Below are 23661 nucleotides of genomic sequence, written 5' to 3'. Positions count from 1 at the left end.
TTATGTAAAATATGGGCATATTAGTGCAGTAAAGGGAATAGGTTTAAAAAATAGAGTTAGAAGCTATTATCTCAAAGCTCTGAGATTATGAATTATCCCTTTTTGTTAGAACCCTTGGACAGTGGCTGGTCATTTGTTCTTAGATTCCTCTGTAATAAATTCTAACAAATACAAAAGGAACAAGGTAAGTGTATGTTGTTATTTCCAACCCATTGGTTTACATGTAACAGCTTACAACTCGGCTTACTATTACACGTTTTTGATTGTGGGGATTTTAACTCTCTTCTTTCTTGAAATGACACAGCTGAGACACAAAGCAGTGCTTTGATCAGGGCAGCTTCCCTGCAGGCACTTGCACCCTGGGGCCAGGCCCCACAGCAGGGATCCAGAGGAGTGAGAGGTCTGCCTTTATCTTAGGACGGACAGTGAAGGTGACTAGGAACCAGGAGCTGGGAAAGAGATCAAGCTCATGCCTTGATGAAGCGCATGTTTTTAGGCAGATCAGATTTAGGCATGAAAATATGGAATTTGAGGACCTGGAAATTAATCCCCTTGAAACTAGCTAACATATTCAACTCCCACACTAAGCCAAGTTTAAGGACCAGTTCATAATCAACTTAAAATTATATTTGTTCAGACAGTTCATAGTCAACTTAAAATTGTGTTTGTTTTAAGTTCCATTGAAGGGCTGTTACATGGGCATTCTTTTTAGCGATCTAGAGATGAAATAAATAAAACTATCATGCTGTTTTCTAAGGTATTTAATAAATATGTATATTATAATTTAGAGTATCATAATTGTGATTAATAACTTTAAGGCTTTAGAGAACATTGAATTATAATGATTTTTTTAGCCTCTACTTAAACATTGCAACAAATTTATGAAGTATTTATATGTTTTTTTGGAAAAAAAAAATGAAATCCAGTAGCAAAATGATAAAAATTGACAACCTGCCCTTGGGATTTAGGAAATGTAGAAAGATGGATGTATAGATGACACACTCATTAATAAGAAGGTGGAACTATGTTAGAAATAGGGCTTTGATTTTGAAGTGTTTACTTGGCCTACACATTCACTTTAATTTTTATCATTCTACCTCATTTCTATATGCTTGGCTAAAATATGCACTTATTACTCAAATATCTGATTAGATTGGCCTCATCTTCTGATTTAAAAAAATTTATTTTCATATTGCTAGAATTTACAAAGAGTGTGCTTTTCAGAATTACTTATCACCTGTGATAATGTTAAATGAGCCTTTATTCACATTCATCAGGTGAATAAATCTAAAATACAGAAGTAAAATAGACATTGTGTAAACTGTGATTCTGAGTACAAATCATGAAAATGATATTTTCATGTTGCTAAGAAACAGGCCTGGGGCGAGAGGTGTGGGTGGGCTAGAAGGGATCAATGGGGGGAAAAGGAGAACATATGTAATACTTTAAAAAATAAAGATAAAAAAAGAAACCATTTCTGTTTAATTGGAATAAAACATCAATGTTTTCTGTTCCTCTCAGATCTTGGAAATAATCCTTTACAGTTCAATGAAATTACAGCCTGCATATGGGTCCGAGTACTTTTATCTATATATATAAAACTCTAATATGCAAATAGACTGAACGGTGGAACAACCGAACAACCGGTTGCTATGACATGTGCTGACGACCACCAGGGGGTGCGCGTGGAACATGGTGGGCATCAGCAGCAGGTGGCAGAGTGCAGAAGATGGCAGGTGTCGGCCACGACAGGATGGTGGAGCAGGTGAACGGGGGCACCAGACCGAGGCAGGGCACTGGCCACTGTCATCTGTGGTTACTGAACCATCAGCTTCTGGTGGTTACTGAAAATTCTTTGCTCCCCCATTCCATGGTCTCACCTGGCACTTGCACCTGCTGCCGGCGCTGGAACCACCGCTCGCACCCACTGCCAGCACCCAGCACCGGCCCCGATCGCTCGGTACCATCAGTGGGTGTGAGGGAAGGCTGTTGGCCCCAATTGCCCCTCAAGTCTTCTCCACCTCCCCTTGCTCCTGAGGGGCAATCAGGCAGTAGCTGCTGCTTGCACCCACTGATGGTGCCAGCCCTGCTCGCACCCACTGCTGGCACTGGCCCCAATTGCTCCGTGCTGTCAGCAGGTGCAAGTGGGGACAGTGCTGTCAGCGCATGGGAGCGGCGGCGGTGGGAGCAGAGCTGCCGGCAGACGAGACTGGGGGCCATAGCGGGAGGGGCCAGGTGGGGGTGTGGAGGATGGGCCAAGACCCGCCCTTGCAGCCCACAGTTCCTTTCAAGGTGCACAAATTCGTGCACTGGGCCCCTAGTTTATTTATAAATGCCTGTGTAGCCAGCATCCAAGATGACATCCAATAACCTGTAGAATGTAACTGCTCTAGTGTTCCTTCTTTTACTTAGCATAATGCACTTGAGATTTGTTCAAGTTGCTGGGCATATCAGTACTTTGTCTTATACTACTGAGTATTATTCCACTGTATGGATATACCACACTTTGCTTATCCATTCACTGATGGGTGCATTGACAACTGGTTGTTTCCAGCTTTTGGGGTAGTGAATGAATTCGCTATAAATATTCACATACAGACTTTTGAGTGAACATAGATTTTTACTTCTCATGGGTAAACACCTAGACAAGGATGCGTTCAAGAAAACTGATGATTTTGTATTTTATCTGTAGCTTTTCTTATTTCTAGGGTGGGAATAATCTTGTTTGTTTTCTACATTCTAGGTAGAAGTGGAACTCTTAGTGGATCTTAAATATATCCTAGAAAATAAAATTCCACAGATTTTCCAGTAACACATTGCAGAGTTAATAATTTTCACTATCATCACTTTTATCTTCACATTTGGCTGAGTCATACACCAAATGGGAATATGACAACGCTCAGACTCTAGTGCTGTCACCATCCGCCTGTCCTACAAGAAGCCATGAGTTTGAAGAAAAAGTCCCTCTTTGTGGGCAGAGATGACTGGCTGACCACCAAACATTTATGCTCCCTTCTATGGCGCAGTGCCACTCGGGAGAGCTTTCTCTGCCGTAAGCTGCTTTCCAGCCCAGTTTACAGTTAGATACAGCCATGTAACTGGGTTCTAGCCAATGAAATACCGCAGCGTTGTTGAGAGCCACTTTCAGTCCTAGTGAAAGCCGGTCGCATGGCATTCCTCCACGCTTCTACACCAGCTGGATACAAATGACCTGCCAAATAAGGTGTTTCAGATGGCAGAGCCTCCATCAGCTTGGATTCCTAGGCTGTGTAGAATGGAATTCACTACTCCCATCCCACTAACCTGGAGCCAATTGGATTATTTCATGAGCAGGCAATAAACTTCTATTGCCTTTTAGCTATTACTATATAGGTTGGGATCAATTTGGCACAGCAAATAGCCAACCCTAATGAATACATTCTCCTTTCCTTCCCTTGTCCAATCACCTTTTCAGCATTCTCTGAATATGTGACTTTTTTTTTTTTTAGCAGGTTTACTAGTTATCTGTAGGTCATTCATAAGAAATACTGTTCTAGGCCCTTGTCATTCACGTGCAGGGAAAGTGGAGAAACTAAAAACCAGATGAGATTTAGAAAGTAATTCTTTTTTTCTAGTTAAGTGTTATAAAAATCTCCTCTGATGCATTGACTCCAAATTGTGATTAGCAGCTGCCTGTAGTGCCGTGTTGGGAAAATTTCCAAGGCAGCGTCCAGGCCGATAGCAAAGAACACTGTGATTAATTAGCAGTAACTGTCCTGGGCAAGTGAGGTAAGAATGATGGCTTGATTTAAAAAACATCATCCCTGGGGTGAAGCCAATGCCCTTGGATACACTGAGTAGGCTGTTCCTAGAAATATAACCCAGATTTGCAAGTCTCAGATAAGAGGCACTTACCATTCAGGCAACATCTTCGCCATGGCTTTTATTTATATGATTTATTGGCAGCCTTGATGGGCTTAGATTTCCCTCTGCTTGTTAATTCAAAAATCAGATATTTTCAGGACTCACAAGTTCTAGTTCTAGTAAAACAATTTTGAAGGCACACATGTGGCTGCCACTAGAGCAGTGGCTAAGCAGATGATTTTATCCTCTAGGATTGTGACCTGGTATCTTTATGACCAGCTAGCTCCCTGTTTGGCTGACAGACGAACCTAACAAATAAAAAGAATCAAAGAATAGGAAACATTCTCTTGACATAGACTAACCATAGGTGGTTAAAAAGCAGACAGACCCCTACTTCTTGCTGTGGGAATAAGTTATTTACAGTGGCTCACAAGTGCTTGGATTTCTTACGCTGCATATTCTCAGTTACTATTTTCTAGATGACCAAATGACTCAGTTCAGAGACACATACCTGAATCCAGCTAATACTGCGCCCAAGCAAAATGTCAGATTAATCTTTTAAACAAAACCATCGAAGACTTTCTGTTTTCACAAGACATAGAAAAGAGTAACATCCTTTCAACACAAAATAAGATCGATAAATTAGACAAGAAATCCAGGTAATTTCTAAGCATGTGAGAACAGACACATTTAAACTAAAGAACATTCTGGAAAATAACTGTCCTTGAGTCTTTACAAAATGTCAACATCGTGAAGGAGTTAAAGAGACTAAAGGGGCATAACAACCAAATGCAATGCACAATTTTTTATTGAATCTTTCATAAAACCAACCAACCCAGAGAGGAAAAAAAAGATGATTTTTTTTGGTCTATTGGAGAAATGAATGTAAACTTTATATGACATAATAGGATTATAACAATGCTAAGTTTCTTGAGTGTGATAATTATAGGAAAAGGTAGAAGGATGTCCTTGTTCTTAGAGATATGTGTTGTAGTATATAAGACCACATTGTCCAATGTCTGCCACTTACTCTGAGTTCCGAATAAAAACATCTCTATGTATTATACACAGAGAAAGAAAACAAATGTGGCAACAATTGGTGAATCCAGGTGAAAGATATACAGGCATTTGTTGTTCTAGTCTTAGCTTTTCTGTAGGTTTGAAAATTTTCAAATAAAAAAGTTGAGAAAAAATGAATCGAGAAAAATTAAGATAATTTATATTTTCTATTTTATCAAGTTCAGTATCTAAGGTAGGGATGGCAATTGGTAAGTTTAGATGTTTTTAATTAGAAAATTTGGGAAGTAGGGAGGGAATTTACCCATTACCCTATTATTTTTAATTCAGATATACTTTTCCTTTTCAATAGTTTCCTCTGTGCATCATAAATGACACTACATTGTAACATTTTTATTTAGTTTTCCACTTAATATTATGCTCTAAGCAATTCCTGTAATATTCTATCTTAAACACTTTTAATAATTTCATTTGAGAGAATATGCATTTTCTTTAGCAATTTCATAATTTAGATTTATAGTCTTCAACGAGCATCTTTATATGTAACTTTCTCCATATTGTGGATTCTGATCTTGGTATAGATTCCACGGGTGAGGTTGCTGGCTCAGATGACCATTTGTGGAGGAGTAGAAACACACTGCCATGATCTCTTCTTTTAAACTGTGAGTGCAGTAGTGGGAGCTTAATAAAAGGGAGCCATTTCAAAGTTACATTTCTTTAGCCTGAATATTTTTAGATTTCGAACAGCCCTTCCTTGTCCCCACCCCCCAGCCCCTACTCCCCACCCACTGACAACTAGTTGTGGGACCTTGATTTTCTCTTTGCCACCATCCCTTCCTTTAGAAGAGTTTTTTCGAACTGAGATCCTGGGCACCAAGAGGTCAGTGAGAGTGGTAGGGGGTCTTTAATCTTTTCAATATTTCACCAGCCTAACAAAAATCATACATGAATAAGCTTCATCAATGAAGCGTGTGTGAGGGAGCTTAGAAGTGCAGTCTCTGGTCCCAGTGGAGCGTGGCTGCGACTACAACCCTGCAACCTGAGACCTTGAGCTGGAACCCAACTAAGCAGCTCTCAGGTTCCTGACCCTCAGAGGTTCTGAGAGATAATGAAGATTTATTATTTTTAGCTGTCTATGTTTTAGAGTAATTTGTTAGGCTGCGATAGGTAACTAGTACAGATTTTGGAAATGGGACGTGGTCTGAACAAAAACTTAAAGTGTGGACAAAAGACATGAATAAGTACTTCATAAAAAGATATCTCAGTGACCAATGAGCATATGAAAAGGAGCTCAACCTTAGTTATCTGGAAAATGCATATTAAAGCCATAATGAAATATCAGTACACACCCTCCAGAAAAGCTAAAATTAAAAAGATTGACCATTCCAAGTTTTGGTGAGGATGTGGGGTAACCACGGCTCTCATACATTGCTCACTAACTGGGTTGCTTAAAGCAGCAGAAATTTATTGTCTCACAGTTCTGGAGACTAGAAGTCTGAAATCAAGATGTTGGCAGAGACATGTGCCCTCTGAATGAAGGGGTCCTTCCTTGCCTCTTCTAGCTTCTGGAGTTTGCTGGCAGTCCTAGGTGTTCCTTGGCTGGTAGAAGCATCACTCCAGTCTCTCCACCATCATCACATGGCCCTCTTCTCCCTGGGTGTCTGTCTTTTCCTCTTTTTATAAGGACCAACCTGATAACCTCATTGAAATTTGATTACATATAATGACCCTATTTCCAAATAAGGTCACACTCACAGGGTTAAGACTTCAGTAAGTTTTTGGGGAACACAATCCAAACCTTAACACTCAGTAAGCACACAGGCTTGGTCACATCGGTCAACTCCAGACAGGCTGCATGGAGAAAACTTGTACCGGCCCTAACTGGTTTGGCTCAATGGATAGAGCGTTGGCCTGCGGACTTAAAGGTCCCAGTTTCGATTCCAGTCAAGGGCATGTACCTTGGTTGCGGGCACATCCCCAGTAGAGGGTGTGCAGGAGGCAGCTGATGGATGTTTCTCTCTCATCCATGTTTCTCTCTATCCCTCCCCCTTCCTTTCTGTAAAAAATCAATAAAAAATATATTAAAAAAAAAAAACTTGTACCAGAACAGTCCATCAGAGGGAAAAAAGAGAGAGGAAGTTTATCTGCCCAGTATCCTCCAATCTCCTGTCTCCCACTGGACAAAGTTCATTTAGGGGGAATTGAATCCTCTGCACTTCTGGATTGTGTCATTCAGCCCCACTGGCATTTTGAGTTTGGGGAGGTGGGTGGAGAAAGGAGCCAGATGTTCTAGGCTTGTGGCTGGTGAGCCTCACACAGGGAAACCATAAGGGGCTGGTGCATGGAGTCTGCTAGCAGCCCAGGAGGAGCACGTGGCCCAGAAGAGACAGGTGGTATGTAGACAGGTCCCATGCTCGGCTCAAATGCCACTTTATCACAGAGGCCTTTTCCGATACTTTATACCAAATAGAAGCCCCCCCCCCCTTCCACCTTTGTATTCCCTTAATTGACTTAATTGTTCTTCAAAGCATTTACCCCTACTGGACATATGATATATAGGTTATAGTTGTGAGCATGTGAAACAGAGTTTATTCTTGTATCATTTATTAATTATTGTATTATTTGTCATACAAAAAACTGTTAACCTATTTTTGCCCCATCCTGTACTAATGTGCTATCTGTTTATCTCTCATTCCACTACAGCAATGTTCCCTGCAAGTAGGAAATCTGTTCTCTGCTCTTTCCTCAGTGTCTAGCACAGTCCCTGGCATGTGGTAGGAGCTCAAGTATTTCCTGAATTGAATTACCAGATGAATTAATATGGGTGTGAAGAAATGAAAAAGAAAAAGGCCGAATCTCCACAGTGTGCTCTGGGCTTAGCTGCGCAGATGGCAATGGAAGTGTCCGAGGCCGAGGCAGTCCTAACATTAGCAGGTCAGGGCCTAGGCAAGCTGTGGGCAAACTACGGCCCATGGGCCGGATCCAGTCCGTTTGAAATGAATAAAACTAAAAAAAAAAAAAAAAAAAGACCGTACCCTTTTATGTAATGATGTTTACTTTGAATTTATATTAGTTCACACAAACACTCCATCCTTGCTTTTGTTCCGGCCCTCCGGTCCAGTTTAAGAACCCATTGTGGCCCTCGAGTCAAAAAGTTTGCCCACCCCTGGCCTAGGCTCACCTGAAGGGAAGGCTCCATTTCCAGGGTTTAAATTGTGCAGCAACTAGAAGAGGTGAGGGGCTGCCAGGATCGTACCCTGGATATCTGCCCTCTGGCTCTGCTTCATAGACTGTTCTGAAGATTAAACGAGATAACAGGTAGAGAACACCACACGGAGCCTGACACTCAGTGGATGTCCAATAAATGGTGACTATTATAAGCATCATGGCCAAAAACCTATGGTAACTCTGAGGTTCTGGTAAATGGCAGGTCAAGTGCAGTCCTTTTCCCCTCTCGCTCTTTACCTAGAAGCTTTCTCTGGGTAAAGGAATCTTGAGAAAGCATTTGGTGACCTTGAAACATTCTTAAGCGTTCTCTGATGCCTTTATGAATGAATCTTAATAAATATAGGAGACTCATTTCCTCCTCCATATCCCTATCCTAGAAAAGGAATGGCATACATGCCTTTGGTAATCTTTATATAGTGTAACATTTTAAATTTGTTTACCTTAACCATGATAGAAGTTAACCAGATGGAGGTCAGCTGGAGGACAAGCACGGAGCAGGGAGGAGTTTGTTGCTGAAGGAAAGGTGGAGGTCTGAAACCAGATCCTGGCTGTGGAGCAGAGGGAAAATGGTAAATTCTTCAGAGGCGTTTTATTAGGGTAAAAGCACGCCAGTACATACCTGCTGTTTCACTGTCTCCACTCTCCTTAAACCTCCTGTAAGCAGGAGAGTGAGGGTGGGAGAGAGAAAACGAAAACAAACAAGACAAAGTGAGGAAAGTAATGCTGTGTCGCTGTGCCCGTTGTCTATCCCTAGATGAGCACTCATACTTACCAAAACCGTGCTTGGCAACAGTCCAAAGGACTTAACTTGTCCCGAATTCTTAAACAACCGGCACAGCATAATTTGGTTTTTGCAAGAGTGTAACCAAATAACTTCTAGGCATCGCGTTTGTGGTGTACTCCGACCTGAGCCAGACAGCAGGCAAACATTCCACACGCCCCAGGCCTGGAGAGAATGGCATGTGGGGCCAACCATGCGAGTGAACAACCCACGTGCCTTGGGATCTTGGCCCCCAATCCCCGAACCTCAGTTCTGCTGCGGCCCCACTGCTCCCCCCTCTTTCGTGTTTCTTTTCATGATGCAGGTGATGGAAGCCCAAGCTGGTCTAAGGTGCAAGGTCCCGGACCAGTTTGTCATCCCCTCAGACGCCCCTGGGTACCATTCTGGCCCACCAGCCGCCCTCCCAGCTTGTAGCCATGCCCGTGCCCCCTCTGCATCCCATCCCAGCCCTTCCTCGCCCTTCGGGAGAAACTGTCGCCTGCATTCCACCATAGAGACCACTGTGGGTGTGCCCATCCCAAGCCATAATAGCCCTCCTCTCCATCCCTTTCTAAAGGGGAAACAGGAAAGGTGAGCGGGAACCCGCCAGCAAGTTTTGACAAGCTGCGGAGGAAGACTAATGGGTTTCTAAGGCAACGGAAAGGCAGCAGCCATTTTAGTGGCATTTGCTGGATGAAAAATATATAGACACTGACCGCCTTCCCCCCGTCCCCACACACACACTCTTGGGGTTTTCCCTCTTTCCTGTTTCAGAGGCCCCGAGGTGAGGGGTGGGGCCCAGGTTCCCCTGAGCCGCAGCGGCCACCTGTCGCAGGTGCTCGGCCATCAGGGTCGCCGCGGAGCGCCCTCCCGCGGCGCCCGGGACGCGGGGCTCCCCACCCCCGGGCGCCGCAGTGCAGTGCGGAGGGCGGGCGCCTGGGCCCTCCCCGTCCCCACGTCCCGCCCCTCGGGCCCCCTCCCTCCCTCCCGCCCCTCGCAGGCCCGAGCGCCGCCACAGCCGCGCTGGTGGGAGGCGGGTCGGCCGGGGAGCGGTCTGCACCGCGCGGCGCGGAGGTAGAGCGAGCGCGGCTCCCCGCAGCGGGGACCTGCCGCTGCCCAACATGGTCGCTGCGCACGCTGCCCATTCCTCCTCCTCCGCCGAGTGGATCGCCTGCCTGGATAAAAGGTACCTGGGGAGGGGCCCCCACCGGCCGGGCTCTGCGGCGCTGCCCTGCCCGAGCTCCCCGTGGGCGCAGCCGCCGGAGCCGCAGCCCGCAGCCCGCACCTGGCTCAGCCCCGCGGCGGGAGGAGGGTCCGGGCGGGGGAGGGGCCGAGGGGCAGCATCCAGGATGCTGGGGACACACACCCCTGCTTGGGGGGCAGCCCCCGCACGAGGTTTTTCCGTGCAGTGGAGAGAATGCGGTGCAGTGCGGAGGGGGCGGGGGAGGGCGCCGGCCGCTCAGCTCCCCCCCCCCCCCAACCCTCCCTCCTCCCGTCCTCGCCCCCTCCCCCGCGGACTCCGGGTTCCGCTCTTGGGTGGGAGGTTATTCTCTCTGGGCATCGCCGGACAGACCAGTAGATTCCTATCTTCTTCCAGCTGCTCAGACCACTAGGGGTAAAGGTCATTTAAGTTTTAAGGAGGGGAGGGGGGAGGCAGGTGCAGAGTAACATTCTTTTTTGTTCTGGAAAGCGAAGTGTGAGCGAGTCGGGGGAGCTGTCCAGTGCCTTCGAGCCTGCGCCTCTGCTCAAGGTCTGTGTTGGGAAGGTCACGCCGGAGACTGCTTTCGTCTCAATACTTGCTCCTCGGGGAAAGCCCCTTCCTCTAAAAAAATTGGAACAACAAAGCATTGTAACTCCCGACCACAGCTCTGTGTCAGGAGTTGTTGCGTGTAACAGCGGACTGCGACCGTTCCCAGGCTCTGAGAGCACAGTTTTCTGAGTGTTCACATTGTGGGTGTAGCAGTAAACATGACACATATATTAGCAATGATAGTTGATGACCCTGATTACAAGGTGATGCCTCTGAACTTTTGAAAACTGAGCAAGAAATCGCGTAGAGTGGGCGGCCTCTGCATTTCCGAGTTGGATGCAGCAGGGCAGTGATTCATGTCTTGCAGCTATCTGCATGGTATCTCTATTTGCATTTGTGTGAAATATTTTTTTGCCCTGCCATATTGTGATATTTTTTTTCCAATTAGCAGATTCATAACCAGCTCAAACTCGAAAATCTGAAGTGTGACATACTTCACTATTATAGGCCTTTGTTGAAAAAAATTAGAGAACAGCTAACTGTGGCTCGTTTGAATAAATTAATATGTCTGAAAATAATTTTTACTTTCAGTTACCACACAGCAAGATTTTTTTTTTTGGAAGGCAGCGCCCTATTTATGTCTAAAATGATATGTACTAATATTAGAAGAGTTACATACAATAAATAGTAAGAGAATCGAAGTGATGGTTAAATCATACAGAATTATGTAGAGGAACTAAAAGCATGTTTAAGAGAAGAGCCTGCCAATAGGATAAGTAATCTAAATTCAATAGTTTAGGAAAGATGAATTATAAAGGAAGAGAAAAGCAAGCCTCCTGTACTTAACCTATAAATAATAGTACTTCCTCATGAGTGAATTTTTAAGATAATAGATTATATATTTTTCTTTGAAGAAATGCATGGCAGGCCATTTTTTGGAACAGTCAGTAATTCACTGGAAACCCTTTAGTCAATAAGTGCTTATGACAAAATCATAGAGCAATACTAACACAAGTGGGCATGTTTGACTCTATCTTTCATAATGTGTATCTGCCTAAATGATTTTGTTTGGAGTGGATTTTTAGAACATTGTGCCACAATCTAATACCACCATTCATAATGGGGGGAAAGTCTACCAGAGGGAAAAGAAAGCCAGCCCTCCACACACACTGAGCCTAGCATTCGTGGAGTGTGGGAGAGTGGACAGATCAATGTTTTAAGGTTGTTAGGCTCAGAGCTATCACCAGCTCTGATCTTGGATGTGCCACTTTCATTTACTGAAGTGTCTGAGAAATGAGGATAGGACTATCTGTCTTACTAAGGATTAGTGGAACAAATGGGGAAAAAATGGTGAAAGTTCTTTGAAAACTGTTAGGTACCATTGAATTTTCTGCAGCATTGATGGTGGAATTCCTTTGAAGAAGGGTTTAGGACTGGCAATCTCATTGTCAGAGCACCTTATTTTGCAGTTGCATTTTTACTTAGATTGTTAATTTTTTAGGGGAGAAGGAAGATTAAGGGTGCTGATGGAAGTGGGCTGGGAAAGTCCCTGAAATTACTTCTTAGTGGCACACTGCCCTCAATATTTCTGAGAAATGCAATCTTTTTTTTTTTAATATATTTTATTGATTTTTTACAGAGAGGAAGGGGAGAGAGATAGAGAGTTAGAAACATCGATGAGAGAGAAACATCGACCAGCTGCCTCCTGCACATCTCCCACTGGAGATGTGCCCGCAACCCAGGTACATGCCCTTGACCGGAATCGAACCTGGGACCTTTCAGTCTGCAGGCCGACGCTCTATCCACTGAGCCAAACCGGTTTCGGCGAGAAATGCAATCTTGATACCCTAGTCCAAGCAGTGCATTGGGCATTGGGGATGTAAGAAAAGAAAAAAGGAAGTTACTTATTCAGTTGTGTATAGGGGTGTGGGTCGGGGTGGGACAGCTACATAAACAACTAACCACAATTCAATGATAAGTGCTTTAATGGAGATGTATGAAGTGCTTTGGGAATGTAGAGGAGAGATTTGGCAGCTCTGCCAGAGATGCCTCCCACAGGTGTTGCCTGGACCTTGGAGGTTGAGGGGAATTTTATCAGGCAGAGAATTTGGGGAGGGCAGGCCAGGCAGAGGGGGCAATGTGAACAAAGCCACTCAGAAGTGGCCTGTAAATACACTGATTTCTTTCCAACCACAAATGTCTCTTGTGACCTAGTCTAGGGCTTAGGAAAACATGCTCTATTTCTCTCAAACTTTTGATTACGTATATTTTCAGGCATACACACACGAAAAAGAGGGAGTGTACATTGAATTCCTCTGTACTACTTGGGATAGGATGCTAGGACCTTTTCCATAGCTGGGAAATGTGGTGTAGATATATGCACCATGCAAGCAGCTACTGTTGGTGATGGCCAGAAAAAGAGGGCTCAGGGGTTGTAAATAAAAAGAGGAGTTACAGTAGAAAGTCTGCTGGAGTAAAGAAGTATGCAAGAAAGGTGAGACAAATAAAACAAGGAAAATAAAGCCTTAGAAATATTTGTTAGGCATGCCTACAAAGTTATTATAGACAGGAAAATACTTTATAAACTCACATGTCAGAGAAGGGAGTGAAGAAAGAAAATCCAAAGCTTCTTACGTGTCAGGCATCTAAGTTCTTGGACTATGATGGTACTGAGGAGATGAGAGTATACAAATATTAATCTTAAAATCAGAAAGGTGTTGAAAAATTGGATAAAATAACATTGGAGAAAGTCTCAGCAAAAACATGTTAAAGCAAAATGAACTTACCACTATCTCATAGATCTTACAATATTTTTCTGAGCAGGGATAGTAACTAGAAATGAATAGCATTGTATCCACTATTTGGGATTTAAAATATGTAAAATGTCTTTTTTTTTAAAACCTGTGCTGACCATTGTTTAATTTTAGTGAAAATATTTTTTATCATAAGATTTTAAGTTTGCCACCAGTGAATTTAAGAAGCATTAGTAAGTCAAAATTCTCAAGGTTGATATGGGAGTATTATGAAGGGACCACACATATTCACATATGTATAGTGAATCATCGCCAGTATCATCTATTCATAGCTGTGGAGCAGGACTTGGCAAACTATGTCCTGTGGGCCAGATCAGACAGTGCCTACAGAACTAAGAATGCTTTTTACATTTTTGAATGGTTGGAAATAAAATCAGATTAATATTTCATGATCCATGAAATTCAAACTTCAACACAGCCACACTCATTTGGTTCTATATTGTCTACAGCTACTTTCATGCTACAATGGTAGGGTTGAGTAGCTGCAACCAATGGAGACTGGCCCACAGAATTTAAAGTGCTTACTTATGTGGATCTTTGAAGAAAAAGTTTGTTATCCCGTTATAGATAAAAGAATCTGCTAAGTGATTGAAAGAGAAACCACTGGAGATTGTCTTTGTCTGGGAAGTTCACAATATTTGGCTTCTTGTTCTTCAGGTAGAAGCATAGATTGGAGGGAGGTCCTCATTTGATTAGCTTATGTGAAGACCACTAGTGATCACAGGCCTAAGCAGGAAAAGAAGTTAACATGGCATGGAATGTAAAAAAGGTTGACATTTTTGAAAACAGCTAAGGAATTTAAAAATTTATTCCTATTTCATTTTAAAAATGCCTCTAACCTAGTGTTGTTGCATCTGACTTAATCCCCAAATAGATGTTGAGTTAGCTATTTTTGATGTGATTGAATGAAAGTCAAAGAAATTAAGGGATAAATGTGTTAAAAAACAAAATGCTTTGTCGCAGACATGGTGAGAGAGGATGACTCAGATATCAAAGAAGCATCGGACACATCCCAGCCTTGAGGAATAGAGAAGATCAAAGAAGCATGCAGAGCAGAAGGAAGGCTGGTGTCTACCCAGGGAGGCCCCAAGGGATGGCATTACTTTGGTGAATTCTCAGGGTTCAGGGCTGGTCTTACAATCTCAGAATCCTGATTTGTCAGCACATCAAGAATTAATTCATTATTCAGATACAGATACACAGGCACTAAACTCCCGGAGACTGTAAAAACAGAAAGACAGTTCATGAATTTGAAAATAACATCAGAGAAGTGAACACACATTATTTGGCTAATGTATTTCTTCTCTAGGCAAGATGGATGGGAAACCCAATTATTATGAGAAGTCAGTGTTGTGCATTTACAATGAGAAGCAAAGCTGCCAGATCAGGACACTTACAACTTCTGGCCAGCTCATTCTTTTCCTAGAGCGACAGAGCCCAGGAGTTGAATTATAATCAGAAGATAGTTCTGGGAATCCTTCAGGATGGCTTGGCTGCCACTTCTTACAATTAGATTGCCATGGCATGTACTCACATAGCACACTTTCCCCAAACATTGTAATAACATGTCAGACTCCACTGCAATTGCTGGTTTACTTTTTGCATCATTTGATGTTAGTCTCTGTATTTCATTCATCATTTTATTTCCAGCTTCAGTGCAGAGCCCTGACTATAGAAGGTGCTTATTGGGTCAGGGTGAGAGGGCAAGTGCATCCTTCCCCTCAGGGATGCAGGCATCGGTGACTTTGTAGGCAGGTCTTTTCACTGGTCTCCTTTGCCTCGGAAAAGGCTTAGATGGCACCATCAACATCTGCCTCTGTTACTCCTTCTGTGTTTCCTTGGCAGACCTGAATACTTTTTTTTTTAAATGACATTGCACAGCTCTTGTCTAATCTATTATTAAAAATACTTTTAGCCCTGGCTGGTTTGGCGCAGTGGATAGAGTGTTGGCCTGCGGACTGAAGGGTCTGGGTTTGATTCCGGTCAAGGCATGTACCTTGGTTGCAGGTTCCCGGCCCTGGTTGGGAGCATGCCGGAGGCAACCAATCGATGTGTCTCTCTCACATCGGTGTTTCTCTCTGTCTCTCCCTCCCCTTTCCACTCTCTCTAAAAATCAATGGAAAAATATCTTTGAGTGAGGATTAAAAAACAAAACAAAACAACTTTTATTACAGAAAATTTCAAAATGTACAAAAATAGAGAACAGTATAATTCTGTCATACCTTTCCCTTCCTCCTCCAATAATCATCAACTCAGCCAATCTTGTTTTATTTATATCCCATTCACCCTTTCTGCCTTCAGTATCATTTTTAAAAAAATATATTTTATTGATTTTTTACAGAGAGGAAGGGAGAGGGATAGAGAGTTAGAAACATCTATCAGCTGCCTCCTGCACACCCCCTACTGGGGATGTGCCCGCAACTACGGTACATGCCCTTGACCGGAATCGAACCTGGGACCCTTGAGTCCGCAGGCTGACGCTCTATCCACTGAGCCATACCGGTTAGGGCCTTCAGGATCATTTTGATGCTAATCACAGCCATAGTATTATTTCATTTATCTTTAAATATTTCCATATACAGTATGTCTCTAAAAGATAAGGACTCTTTATAAAGAAAGAAATATCATTTTCACACATTACAATTTTGACATTAGTTTCCTAATATAATCAAATATCCAGTGTTCAAATTTCTCCATTTATCTCATAACTTTTTCTTTTCTTTTTAAAATTTTTAATTGATTTGAGCGAGAGAGAGAGAGAGAGAGAGAGGAGAGAGATGTGAGAGAGGGACAGCGATCAGCTGCCCCTGCATGTGCCCACTGGATTGAACCTACAACCTGGGTTATGTGCCTAGACCAGGAATTGAACCAGAAACCTTTTAGTGTATGGGAAAATGCTTCAACCAACGAAGCCACACCAGCCAGGGATCATAAATTTTTCTTTTCTGTAGTTTGTTTGTATCAGGATTCAAATAAGTTAAGTTTTTGAAATCTTTAGGTTCTCATTCATCTCTCTCCTTATAATAAATCTGTGGAAGAAACAGGTATTTTTTACAGTCTAAATTTTAATTATACCCTATGGTGTCTTTTAATATGTCCCTTTGTCGCCCATATTTTCTATAAATTGATATTTGGATTTAAAGCTTTATCAGATTTAGACATGATTTCTGGGGCAAGAATACTTCACAGAAGTGTTGCATACTTCCATCATGAGGCACATAACATCAAGCGATCTCTTTTTGTAATGTTAGCAATATTTTTAAAGTTTAATGCTTGGCAATGATCTTATCTGCAACTTCTTGGAGGACATCTCATTGTAGCCCCAAATACATGGGAGCAGGTAGCATATATTTGAGGAGCAATTAGAAGACAACACAAACTCATAAGTAATCAAGGTTAAATCCTGTGGTGCTGACTCTACCTGCCTTAGGATTTTGGAAAAGGAACGTTTCAGCCAGAGCTGGACTCCCTCAATGGAGGTACATGGAGGATGGAGCCTCTGGAGCAATGGGCCTAAGAGAGGCTGCCTGGTCCACCACACCTTTGGCCCTGTAGCCTGGTCTCCCGAACACAGCCTCAGATCCTGAAGGACTCATCAGAGGAAGAGTAGTACACAGCAAAGCAGATTCTGCCTCCTTGTCTTAGGTTGGGTTTCCTCAAATGGACCTCTGGCCCCTCTAATGAGGTGGCGGGGACTGGCAGATCCCTTTCATTTCCAATGTCCTATGAATTTGTAAGATTTCATAGCTGCTTATTCTCCTGGACCACCTTCCCAACTTCAGGGCAGCTAGTTTTTGCTTAGTCAGATTTAAGTCCGTCTTCATGCATCCTGGACAGTGGCAGTGAAGAAAGGGCTTTTCCTTCAGTACTTCAATTCACAGATGGAGAGGGAGAGCAGAGACCGCCTTAGGAGTACTGAGAGACGGAGGAAAAAGAGAGGATGGAAATAACTGGGTGGGGAGGGGGACAGAGAGAGACCCAGTCAAACGTAAGGAAGCACACTAACTGGTTGGAGTGGAGGCACCGTGTTTACTCAGCTGCACAAAAAGATAAAGTGCTGTTACTTCCCTTTATTCTCTTCACACGTGTTCTTTCTTGGAGCATCCATCCATTTCCTTTGCTTTAATTATGCAGATTACTTATATTCTGTATCCTTGGTTTATCTTCTAGACCATAGGCATTTTTGTCTCCTGTTGTATATTCCCACATCAACATCCCATTAATATTCTGCGACAAACTTCACCTATAGAGGTTAAAAAACAAAATACTCATCTATCCAGACTCTCTTGAGGGTAGGTGTCAATGTGACACAATTCTGGCTAATGAGATATGTCAAAAGTCCACTAGGGGCTTCTAGGAAAGTTCTTGCTTTACTAATGAAAGACACATGTATTCTTCTCTTGTTTCTGCTTGGAATTACTACCTAAAGCTTGGGCCTATGGCAACCATATTGTAATTCCAGGAGGAAGGACCAGAAGAAACACAGACTTCAGTTCTGACTTTGTTCAGCTGCTGAATTTAGATCAGTAGTTGCCTAACTTGAGATTTTTTTGTTTTGTGGAGGCAAAAACACACTCTATTTCTAGAAACTACTGTTTGCTAGGCGCTTTATCATTTGCTTTCAAAACTTTTTTGTAACCTAACAAGTTGATACTCAACTTGTCTAAATCTGACTTTACCTTTCTTAACATTCCTCTTTATTAGTTTCTCTTCCTTACTTTTTTATTTTATTAATGACACTACTAGTCTCATTCTCAAAACTTTGATATTACCTGTGTCCTCCTGTCCTATGTTTCTTTTTATACCTAACCAGTCACCAATTCTTCTATTGGCCATTATATTTTACTGCTTTATTTCAGGGCCTTATACATCTGGACCTGGATCTTTTCATTGTTTCCTGCTTCCAATCCGGAAGACCTGTTTTCAAATCAGCTTTGTTTTTGGGTCAGCCAGACCTGGATTCAAATTCTGTTATCTCTACTGTTAGCCGTATGATCTTAGTGAAGTTATTAATTTTTCTGAGCCTCTATTTCCAAATTATCAAATGAGGCTCCAAAGACCTACAGTAATGGCTGTGTTGGTGGGCTAATGCAAGTATAGTTGCATGATGTTCTCTAAGTAGACTGCATATTATAGGGGTTAAGATTTTGGGAGCCAGACTGTGTTAGTTCAAATTCAAGTTTTGATTTTATTAATGGTGTAACTTTAGGCAAGTTATTTAGTTCTTATAGTTGCTTTGTAAATTTCTCAGGATTTTTTATATAGACAATCTTGTTGTTTGTGAATACTGGCAGTTTTATGTATTCTTTCAGATCTTTGTCTTTTATTATTTATTTTTCTGTCTTTATTTCACTGGCTAGAATTTCCAGGACAAAGTTGAACAGAAGGGGTGAGAATGGACTTCCTTGAATCAGGAAACATTTTTTCCCTCTATTTTTTCTTTCCTTTATTTTTAAAAGAGCTGTGTAATGTTGATGCTATTTTAAAAAATGTTTTATAGATATCATCTGGCTAGAAATATTCTTTGTAGGAAGTTTTTTGATGACAAATTCAATCTCTAATAGAGAGAGGACTACCCAGATTTTCTATTTCTTCTTGTGTCAGTTTTGACAAGTTGTCTTAAGGAGTTTGTCCATTTCATCTAAGTTTTCAAATTTGTTGGCATAGAGTTGTTCATAGTATTACCTATTATCCTTTTAATGTCTTCAGAATATATAGTTATGTTCTACTTTATACCACATATTAGTAATTTGTGTCTACTCTGTTTTCTTGAACAGTCTTGCTTGGAGTTTCTCAATTTGTTAATCTTTGAAAAGAACCAATTTTTTTCATTGATTTTCTTTATTGTTTGAGATTTCATTGATTTTTGCTACCCCACCCCCACTTTATTTGATTTACTTTGGGTTTAACTTGCTCTTCTTTTTTTGGCTTCTTAAAATGGAAATCTAGATAATTAAAATTTTCCTCTTTTCTAATATGAGCATTAATACTGTGATTTCTCAGGGTCAGCACAAAGAAGGAAGCACAGTTATTTCAGTAGTCAGTGTTGACAAAAATATGCACCCAGTTTTGCAAGAAAAGAACAATCAATCAAGCCAATACTGGGACCTATTAATCTCCTCAACTTCATGGAAGATACTGTGCAATGTAATGAACAATATCTCAGCAGTGAATTAAGCAATGGGTTTCATAGTACTCTCAATATATCTTGATAGCTTAATGCCAAAGGGACATTAAAGGAGCAAGGGGGCCAGTATAATAGACAGCTTTCTGATGGTCTGATTTAATTCCAGGATATATTTCAGGGGTCAGTGGATTATTTCTCTTTCAAGAAATCCTCCATAAGTATTTTTTCCCACATCCGAGCTATTGGTAAGTATTAAAATTGGGCAACAAGGACTTTGAAGCAATATTTCCCAATAGATACCTGGAGTGCTGCTATTTCTGTGTTGTTGGTTAAAATAAACTGGCAAACAAAATAGATCTGGAGACACTGAAGCATGCAGCAGACTGACATATTTCAGAGGGAAGGGGGGCGGGGGCAGGAATAGACTAACAAAAGAATTTATATGTATATATATGTATACATATATATAACCCATGGACAGACAATAATGTGGTGAAGGCCTGGGGAGAGGGCAGGAGTAGGGTGAAGAGGGCCAGTGGGAGGAAAAGGAGAAGGGGACATCTTTTTGTAATACTTTCAACAATCAAGATAAATAAATAAAAATAGACCAAAGACCTGAATATAAGAGCTAAAACTATAAAATTCTTAGAAGGAAATAAAGGCATAAGTTTTAGTGACCTTGAAATTAGTCAAAGATTTCTTAGGTATATAAATGTCAAGCCACCAAAAGTACATTAAATAAATAAATTTGACTTCATCAAAATTCAAAACATTTTTGTTTCAGAAAAGGACACTATCAAGAAAGTAAAAAGATAACCTATAGAATGAGAGAAAATATTTGCAAATTATATAGCTGATAGGAGTTTAGTATCCAGAATGTATAAAGAACCATTACAACTCAACAATTAAAAGCCAAGAGAGAAACAATTAAAAAATATTCTAAGTATTTGAACAGACATTTCTTCAAAGACACACAAATGCCAATGAGCACAGGAAAAGATGCCCAACATCATTAGTCATTAGAAAACTACCATGAGATACACTTCACATCCTGTAGGATGGCTATAATAAATAAACACCAAGTGTCATAAAATAGAAAATAACAATGTTGGGATTATGTAGAAAAATTGGAACCCTCACACACTGCTGGAAGAAATATAAAATGCTACATACAGTCTCATATAGCAAACAGTTTGGCAGTTTCTCAAAAAGTTAAACATAGAGTAACCAACTGACCCAGCAATTCCATTCATTCCTTGATATATATTTAAAAGATATGAAAATATACAGTCACGTAAAAACTTGTATATGAATGTTTATAGCAGCATTATTCAAATGATAACCAGAAAGTAGAAACAACTGAAATACCCATAAACTGATGAATAAACAAACAAATGTGGTGTATACATACAATTAAAAATTATTCAGCTATTAAAAGGAATGAAGTACTGATACATGCTACAACATGGATGAACCCTGAAAACATGCTAAGTGAAAGAAGTCTGACACAGAAGGTCACATATTGTATGATTTCACTTATGTGAAATGTCCAAAACAGGCAAATTTAGTTAGCAAGTATATTAATAGTTTCCAGGGATGGAAGAAAGTAAAATGGTGAATGACTACTAATGGGTATGGGATTTCTTTGGGGAGTGATGAGAATGTTCTGAAATTAGTGATAGTGATAGTTGCACAACTTTGTGAATATACAAAGAAACACTGAATTTTATACTTTAAAATGATAAATTGTGTGGTGTGTGAAACATATCTCAATAAAAAACAAGCAGGAAAAAAAAAAAAGAGTCATATGACTTTGGACTCAACTGGGAGAAAACTACACCCTCACTTGATAGCCAAGGAAAGATGTATGTCTTAATGGTGGTCTAGCCCTACTTTGTGAGGATGTGGGGGGCAAGGGTTTATCCTCAAGGAGTAATGATGGTGCCACTCTGACAAATGGTGGTCAAGAGTCCACAGGTTATGCCACAGAGTATGGCCCCTATGATTGTTACCAAGGAAACCAAGGGACTTGTGTTAATTGCACTGAAACAGTAAAATGCCTATCTTTGTGTAACATAATTTTCTGATGTAAGCATATCAAATAGGATGATTTGTGCTATAGGAGTATAAAAATTGGTTAAGAGTTCAAGAACCTCTGTTTTATTTAAATAAATGGGGAAATAATTTTTAAAGGCCGTAGAAACGCTTGTTAGAGATGTTGAAAACAAATACAAAAGACCTTTGGTGGGAAGCAGACATTACTTGGAAGTTAATAATTTGATTCTTGATATTGTGTGTGAAACTGCAATTCTCCTTAAATGTCTTATCTAGTATTCAGGCTTTGACAATTTTATCCTTCTGGTCATTGATGGGCTACTTACTGAACATGTTGCAGGAAAAGTTGAGTTCTTGAATTTTACTTGTTTTCTTTATCAACTCTTTAAACAAACTTTTGGGATATAAGAAAGTCCTATCTTCAGTGTCCCTTGCCACTCCTTTGTCACTCCTGTCCTGTTTCCCTCTCCCTGTCTCGTGTTCTTTTCCTCCTTCCTCAACCCAAATGGGTTGATCTTAATCACCTACTTTCCACCAGTTCCTTCATTCAGAGATTTTACACTCTGTTTTGCATGTGCCAGATGTGCTTTCTGGGCATAGGTTAGTGAAAAGAGTTGTCAGGGCCCTTGGCCTCATGAATTTAAATACTAGTTGGGAAGACATACGTTATTTCAGTTAGTCGTTCAAAAAACTATTTATTGAGTAACTAGTGAGTGTTGGATACTGTTCCAGGTGGCAAGGAATACGGTGGTAAACAAAACAGGAAAAGTTAGGTGGTAATAAATACTATGAGGCCCAAGGGAAGAGGATATGGAGTGAGGGAGTAGGGGGACAGACAAGTCTGTGCTACAATGTCCGAGAGTGATTTTGGAGAAGGTGGGCAGGCCTTTCTGCAGAAGTAACGTTGGATCAAAGGCCTTGAATTAACTGAGAGGCCACCCAATATGAATTTAAATCAGTGTTGTCCATGCTTTGCTAAGTAGTTTTTTAGAGAACAAGTGTTGGGCTAGTGCCTGCTATGAGGACACAGGCTGAATAAATATGGTACCACCGTTTTTTCTTTGGTAACAAGGCTTTATTGGGAGCAAGTGCCCATAATATATTATTGCTTTTGTGGAGGTAGTAGACAAAGGTAATTTCAGAAAACAGTTGAAAGAGATACATTTTGAAATTTTGGTTTTTAAATTTAAAATTATAGTTTTAAAAGATGTTTAGTTTTTTCATTATTGTAATTTTTGAAGAAAGAGAAAGCTATTCCTAGAGAACTGATGAGTGGCATGCGGATTTGGAAAATAATGTTATTTAATGAGGTTCTAAGGTAGTGAGTGTGTACTTTTGACTATGGATGCTGATGGTGGTGTCAACATCCCCATCCTACTGATGGACTTTGGGTTTTATAATTTAGCCCCTTTAGTTTTATCAATGATGAATTTGTCTGGCACCTGTGTGGGGTCAGTATTCCCTAAGACAGACCTCTCGGACAAACGTACCAGAGCAAGAAAATGGTCCAAGATACCTAGAAACTCCAATGATGTCTCATTTCGAGGACTCGTTCATTATCTTAAACAATTTTCTATTATTATTTTACCATCTGTCTTTTGATAATGTTTTTGATATTGAATTCTTATCACATTCTCCTCAGCAACTAATTAAATGTTATGTCAATATGTTTGTAAATTTTTTACGTTAAAAATTGGAGACAATTTGAGAATAGTAAGTCTCTGTGGTAATGTGGGTAACTTGCACGCAGCAGACTCATTGTAAATATTCCCTGGTGGTACTTAAAGATCTGATTTGTAGAATTGGGACTACTCTAGTCAGTAACCAGGTTTTACTTTTTATTTACTGAAAAGCATTTAAATACGTAGACCAGGAGACCCTGCTTAATTATTCAGATCATCAGAGCATAGATAGGGGAGCCCTTAATACCAATGGGACCATATAATATAAGAAGGCTGCTTCAGCCAAGGAGGCAGATCTCTGAAGCATGGCCAAGCTTGGCTGCCCCCTGGTTGGATGGGAATAGACTTTTATTGTGCTCTTTCATCTCCCTGTGCTGTCGCTGTTC

The 23661-nt window shown here is 41.1% G+C and overlaps 1 protein-coding gene across 2 annotated transcripts in view; it reads left to right on the top strand.

Moving 5' to 3' along the window:
• The first annotated feature begins 9865 nt into the window (after positions 1-9865).
• The window catches only part of RAPGEF4 (Rap guanine nucleotide exchange factor 4), a 260265-nt gene continuing 246469 nt past the window's right edge, over positions 9866-23661 (top strand). Inside the window, exon 1 of one of the 2 annotated variants that reach the window (XM_070422742.1) lies at positions 9866-10034. In XM_070422742.1, the coding sequence (XP_070278843.1) occupies positions 9970-10034 (65 nt within the window). In that variant the 5' untranslated portion in view covers positions 9866-9969. The remainder of the gene's footprint in view (positions 10035-23661) is intronic. The other variant, XM_070422743.1, reaches the window with a different exon arrangement.

The sequence above is a fragment of the Myotis yumanensis genome, unplaced genomic scaffold (genome assembly GCF_028538775.1).
Source record: "Myotis yumanensis isolate MYYU_CA2020_CCGP unplaced genomic scaffold, mMyoYum1.0.hap1 SCAF_8, whole genome shotgun sequence".
Classification (NCBI taxonomy): Eukaryota; Metazoa; Chordata; class Mammalia; order Chiroptera; family Vespertilionidae; genus Myotis; species Myotis yumanensis.
This window is presented reverse-complemented; position numbering and strand designations above follow the sequence as displayed.